The sequence below is a fragment of the Salvelinus namaycush genome, chromosome 29 (genome assembly GCF_016432855.1).
Source record: "Salvelinus namaycush isolate Seneca chromosome 29, SaNama_1.0, whole genome shotgun sequence".
Classification (NCBI taxonomy): Eukaryota; Metazoa; Chordata; class Actinopteri; order Salmoniformes; family Salmonidae; genus Salvelinus; species Salvelinus namaycush.
Genome location: NC_052335.1, coordinates 17,250,604 through 17,257,361, shown reverse-complemented (window position 1 = coordinate 17,257,361; position 6,758 = coordinate 17,250,604). Strand labels below are relative to the sequence as shown.

At 42.0% G+C, this 6,758-nt stretch overlaps 1 protein-coding gene across 1 annotated transcript; it reads right to left on the bottom strand.

The window, feature by feature from the left end:
- Positions 1-5,040: 5,040 nt before the first annotated feature.
- LOC120023980 (transcription factor 23-like) lies at positions 5,041-6,255 on the bottom strand. The gene is made up of 3 exons (XM_038968074.1): positions 6,121-6,255; positions 5,415-5,705; positions 5,041-5,139 (listed from the first exon to the last, which is right to left on the bottom strand). Exons 1-3 carry the CDS (start codon positions 6,253-6,255, stop codon positions 5,041-5,043), a joined length of 525 nt encoding a protein of 174 aa, XP_038824002.1.
- Positions 6,256-6,758: the final 503 nt, after the last annotated feature.

Here is a 6,758-nt window from a genome sequence, read left to right as displayed (position 1 = left end):
AGAAATCTTAGGGTAGACTGATATGTGATGTTCTTTGGTTGTATCTTTGAAGGACTTGGTTTCCTTTTGGCACTTCAATGTTTATTGATGTTCAATGTACCAGGGGAAAAATTCCAATCATTTTAAAACGAAAGAAGTGCAATGTTTTATAGCGTGTTTTTGTAAGTGGCCACTATCTAATGATGTAAATGTTTTTCCATAACAGTATCGGCGGTTGATTTAACATTGTTATTATGAAGACATTTTTTTTTTGGTCATTCGATGAGTATGAAACCTGCAGGGCAGATGTTGAATTTTAATTGTCATTTGTCAAATGTTTCATATTCATGTTTCAAGGTCCTTTTTGCAATCTGAAGAATTCTCATGTCATTCTCTGTTCAAAATCTTCATTTTGTACTCCTCCCATCCACTGGAATACCTAACCACACTACAGAATTCAAGTCAGGGTAATGTGGTAGTACTCTGTTGAGATTATCTGGTTTGTGGTGACCTTGTGATTCCATATGGCCTGTTTGAGGGACAAACAGGGAGTCTACTTGTGTGTGTTTGTCTCTGCGGTTGTTTCTGTAGTTGGGGACTCGAGTGACATGCCTGTCCATCTGTCTTACTGTGGTTTGGGTTGGGATAACTTTTGATTGGTATGGGCTGAATGAGTCACTATGTAGTCAATCTGCTTTACTTGTTTCCAAAGAGTTTTTACATAAAAATTCTGTAGAGCCACTTTCTACCTGCCTTTTTACCCTGTCTACCTTTATGGGGAATAAAGAAACTCTGGCTATGGATGGGCAGATAAATACAAATATATCTATTTATTGTGGGGCCCAATGTTGTGACACTACTGACTGAATGTCATGCTATTAGGCTACTGACACCATTGTTATCAATGACATACAGGCAAGTTTTGCATTGGATCCTATGGCTACAGTCCGATACGAGCAAGGAATGTTGTTCATTCATCCCCACTGAAAAATACCTCTTCTCATTCAAAGCATATAGAAAATGATGTCATCGCTTTGTTTTGATAGTTTTATTACCAAAAGAGAGAATATATATCAATATTTCCATTGACTTCATTACCATTTGTAGCAAATGGAACTATGTTGTGGAACTTTTGAGTGGCGGCAGGTAGCCTGGCGGGTTGGAGCGTTGGGCCAGTAACCCGAAAGGTAGCTGGATCGAATCCCCGAGCTGACAAGGTCAAAATCTTTCGCTCTGCCCCTGAGCAAGGCAGTTAACCCACTGTTCCCTGGACGTGGATGTCGGTTAAGGCAGCTCCCCGCACCTCTGATTTAGAGGGGTTGGGTTAAATGCGGAAGACACATTTCAGTCGAATACATTCAGTTTGTACAACTGACGAGGTATCCCCCTTTCTATGTGCAAGTACCATTAAAATGTTTTGTGAATGGAGGGCAGAAGTGGTCAAGTAGTTATTGTTATACTATTTCTGTGTGTGCACAACAAAGCAACTTCAAACTAGCGTTTTCTGTATGTTAGTACGTAATGAAGTTGTTAGGGCTATCCCTTCTTGTTGTAACATTCACAAACATTTCTATCGTTCTTAGAGGTTTTTTAGTCCTTTTTTTAATTGACATCCTGTGACTGACAAAGTTGATATTTTGTTGATAAAGTTGATTTGATAGTCTGATAAGATATGACTGAATTGATTCCTTTTTCATCATACCTGAAATTACTTGAAGTGTTTATCTGTAACGCTAAACTTTAAATTAAGTGAAGACCACCCCTTTCCAGAACATGTTTTGGATGAATTTACAGTCCGCAGTGCTGAGATATTGTTATTCAATATGTCAATTTACCCAATGTGAGTTTAGGACTGTGTTTTAGTAATGCTGACATCTACTCAGAGCACAATCGAGACCTATTCTGTTATCTTATTTTGAAGTTGGCAGGGACAACGATCTAGAAAAGATGAGTTGTAGAGTGACACGTGAATATGAAGGGCTAAACGGTTGTATTGAGTTGCTTGCACCAGCTAAATCATAGATTGGACTAAGACAATTTACAGCCTGAACCGTAAAGTAGAAGATCTGTAAACCATTGCCTCCTAAAAATGATCAATCCTGATTAACTTCTATCCATACCAATTTACTATGAGATGTGTTTAGTTTAGAGTTCATTTAAAATGCACTTGGTCGTGAGAGAGAAGCATGGCACTTGGTAATTTCAAAAGATAATAAATATTATGACTCAATATTTATTATCAATATTTGTTCTCCCATTTGTATGAATTCTTCCTAGTATGCATTCCAAAAAACCATAAGCAGTGGCGTTTGGTCAACTACACTACTTTGGCTGTGCCTTCATATGATCTCTGTATCGTGATTATTTTTTCATATTGTTGGATGTCATGGAAGTTGATTAGCTCGTACTAAGAGCACACTACAAAGGGGCAGCTGTGATAGGGTGGAGTTGAACTCTCATTTACCAAGTAGAATGAGATCTGTGTCCTGTTCATTATGTCAATGGCAGCCAAGGTTTTGAAAAACAATGGAATTGAGCTTCCCTTTTGGAAAAGCTCATCAAGCGGTACCTTTTTTAGTTTGCAAACATTTTCTGTTTTGGACATTACTGAACACTCCCTAGGTCTGTGAGCGAAGTCTTCAGTAGTGGCTGTATCTGTGTCTGACCACCCTGGTGGGCATGATTTCTCAAGGTTAAATGTTTGTAAGTGAATGAATTGTGGTAACAATTGTTCTTGCTCTGTTTTTTTTCAATAAAACGTTGGATTGGACATGTGCTTTGTCAGATGTTTTGTCTTGTGTCCTGTCCTCCGGTAAGTATGCATATGGACAGTGGATACGTCTACTAAACCCATTATTGAGGAAATATCTTGTAGGTCAATTTGATTAAACCAACTTTTGAGGGCTCGATCAGCTTTCATTTTGAGGGTGAGGGAGTGAGAGCCTTCCACTGTCATTCCTTTCCTATCCCAAGGGAGGGCTGTTATCACTGCAGTATCCTTTAGCCTTCATTGTCCCTACTACTCCTAGCTCTTCTCTCTGGTGGGTCATTGTGACTGTGTCATCGGGTCACATGCCACTCCTGTGGCGTCTCTCCGCATGATGTTGGAACACTTACCATCCCAGCTTTGTGCCAAGGACCGCAAACCCTCTGTTGCCACAACCTCTGCTGCTGCCACACCAAGCCCCTCATTCAGCCCAACTACAGCTCTTCCTTCTGGTTATATACTAATTCAAGTGGTAGACTCACAGAAGGAACGCTAACTTTTGCCAAGTATGGTTGTCTTTCAGACTGGAACCTCGATAGACTTTGGGTTTTACTCATTAGGAACCTGTCTTGGGCATCTCTCTGGACCGAGCCATCAACCGGTCTCGTACATTAAATACTATTTTTCTTATTGACAAAGTTGTTGAGTTGTGCCTTCCTCCCTACTTTTCTTCCCTTCCTCATTGTCCTCCCTCTCTCCTCTATTCCTCTGGTTAGTTCCAGCTAGGCCAGGCCAACGAGGGGAGGCTGGACAGAAAGCTTAATAAATTCACTCAGCAATCAGTGTGTACTGGATATAATGAGCTGGAGATACAGAAACTATGTTGATTATCTCCTAACATGAAGGGAGATCAGGGTTATGTGGGTTTATTGGCACAAACATCCACATTCAGACACACCTAGAGATCTATTTGCAGTTCAAGCCAAAAGGGCCTTTAAATCAAGTTTTGTTTAGTTGATGACCCTCACTTTGAGGTCACTTGGTACAGAAATAATGCCATTGGAAAATCCATGTCCTGGCATACAGTATGGGCTTGCCATTAAAATGAGAATGTGATTGTTTAAATATATGCACATACATTATATTGACCAGTGCATCAGAGCCTCTATTGGCCAATATGCTTTATCCTCTGTGATCTAGACTAGAAAGTAAACTCAGTGGGAATGCTGGAATGTTGTGCACCACTGTCTGTCTCACATTGTTTCACCAACATTTCTGCCCTCTCCTTTCCCTCTGTAACCCCTGCCTCAGTAGCACATCTCTGGCATGTCCAAATTAGCCATTAATATGAGAGGGGGGTGTATCAGACCCCCCCTGACAGATTTATAGAGCTAGCCTTGAACGCTGTACCGTTTCTCGTGGACCTGAGCCCATGTTGCTCAAGGGGTTCTGTGGTCTCGTCCACGTTACAGCCAACAAAATCTGTCTCTGTCTGCCTGAGCACAAATACTTTAAGCAGCTTAGCAATACAGTCTGTTAAAGTGTGTTTCTTGGTTAATATCAGAATATGAAATGTGTGTCTACAAAAGTCACATGACTTATGTCATGGTAATGTATATTTTCTGGAAGATAACTTTTGCTAGGAGACAAGAAATGATATGCACACACACCAAAATACTGTAATATGAAGTAAAGTCTTTAAGATCACTCAACAGTGCAAGTATGTCAGATAGCACATACAAAGCCATAACGTGTAATTTACATCAACTTAGCAAAGTTTGCTGTGTGAATAAATGTCTACTCGCAAGCGGGCATTATTACACAGATATGGACTAGTACTCAGGGCTCCACAGCTGAATACATGGTTGCCAAGTGTTCTCACAACAATCCTCCCCTTCTGTTAATCTGTCCATCCTTTCACTCCCACCCCAAACACAACTACAACACTAAAAATAAAACAAATCCAGGAGACAGGGATAAAGATCAACTTTAATTAATCTTAAAGCTAAAAACACAATAAGTCACTGAAATGGTCAACATTGCTTTGAGACCCTCAAAAAAAAAAACATTGCACTCTTTGATCATAACAAATTATTTTACACACTTTTAGTGATTTATGTTTTATGCTGTGTAATAAATAAGTGGTACAATGTGCTAAGCAAAGCGATCCTTTGGTTTTGTATTTTATATCTTAATCACTATCTAATCCCCTGGACATTGTAGGAGTTTCCGTGTTCAGCAAGTACATTACATGTACGTTGCAATTCACTGCAGTTTCATAAGCAGCACAGTTGGATATATTGGTATTTCATCGCTCCTAATACTAAATGGATCTGTCCATGTTGACCTCTGGGTTAGGGGTCAGTGGAAGTGTCTCCTTCTCTCCTGACACTGGCGTCTGATTGGCTGACAGCAGTCCTCCCACAGTACAGCAAGGAGCGCATCGGCCACTTCTGTCAGGACAGGAGACATGTTCAACTGTAGTTAGTTTGTATGCTTATAATAAATCCTAACAAATTATAGATTATAGTCATAGAAATAATCTAAGTATTGATCCCTACTATATTCCTAATATTACGCTACAATTCACGTCTGAAATTAACTGAACGTCTGGACATGAATTTATGACATGAAACACAAAGAGATAATGAGGAACAGATAAGGGTTATAAGCTATGATGACCAAGAAACTAAAACGATAAGCACCCAGCTAGTTTGATGTCACCAACCTTGACTGGGTGGAGGTAGCCCCCTGCCCTGGGGGGTAGTGGGAGTTCAGACAGAGGCCCTCCCTGATCCAGGGTCTCAGTAAGGTGGGCGATGTAGTCGGTGGCCAGGACCAGCACGTCCAGCTTGGAGAGCTTGGTGTCACGGGGGACAGAGGGCAGGGCTGCCTGCAGGCTGTGGAAGGCCTGACGGAGGTTACGCACACGGCTCCTCTCCCTGGCCGCGTTCTCTGGGGAGTGATGGGACTTCATGGCCCTGCTAGGCTGCACCCCATTAACACACCCAGACCTCACCTGGACCACGCAGGAGGGGCAGAGACACATATACGATAACATGGTAAATAAGCCGTCTTTAGATGGAGATAGGAAATGAGAAAATAATGTTATAACAATGAATTTCAAATGACAGATTTAAGTTTGTAAACAACATCAGAGTGCACGATAACATCTGTTTCCATACCACAAGATCTGATGTGTGAAGTTGATTTAGCAAATATTTAACATGAAGGGTCTAAATATTGTGTAAATATTGACAGTGAAGGAGTTTTAGTTATTCAGAAATAATAATTGTAGAGCTAATTAACATAAATAGAAGCAAGTATTGCTGAGATGACCTGTCTACTTTTCAATTACTTTTTCAATTACTATGTCCCTGAAGTGCCCACTGCTCTACTTTACTCCCTCCAGATTATGTAGAGGTTTTACTTACCCACTTCTTAGGATCCCTACGTGTGGACTGTCTCTGTCCAGGCTGCGGTGTTCTCAGACTGAACTGGTTCTGTGAATACATCTTGGTCTGCTCTGCTGGGATGGACTTAGGATCCTCCAGCTGCTTTTCAGCCATGAATACTTCAGGACCCCCAGCCACCTAACTGAAGACCAACCAGCCCCAAACAGATACCCAGCCACCCTAACGAAGACCAACAGAGACCCAGAGCTCGACTGCTCTTGACCGCAGCTCCTCTAACAATCTCCAATCACAGCTTCTCCGCTGCGCATCGTGGTCCTACGTCCTCCCTCTCCAACCATCCCTCTTTCTCAGTCTCTCTTTCCCTCCCCTTGACTTAACTGGTGAGGTAATGCGGGGATCTTCAAGCAGCCCTCATCTCCCCCGCCGCCCCCACGCCTCCCCCGGGTGTGCTCTGCCAAGGGAAGCAGCCTCAGAGAGGTGGTGGGGTGTCCCAGGGCAGGATTCAGAGCTTGGGAAACACCAGGACCTGGCAGCAGCTGGAGGTACCTCTGGCACCACCATGATGGACAACTAGGAGGATGGTACTGCACCTGGTACCATCATCATACTATTTTTGTCATAAAACCTGGAATGTCCCATATATTGCAGGTGTGCCC

Excerpts from the sequence above, each read along its gene's own strand:
- LOC120023980 (XM_038968074.1), bottom strand. The coding sequence starts at position 6,255 with ATGGCTGAAAAGCAGCTGGAGGATCCTAAGTCCATCCCAGCAGAGCAG. Across the intron at positions 5,706-6,120 it reads GTAGGGATCCTAAGAAGTGG|GTGAGGTCTGGGTGTGTTAA; the intron begins GTAAGTAAAACC and ends TGCGTGGTCCAG. Across the intron at positions 5,140-5,414 it reads GCTACCTCCACCCAGTCAAG|AAGTGGCCGATGCGCTCCTT; the intron begins GTTGGTGACATC and ends CTGTCCTGACAG.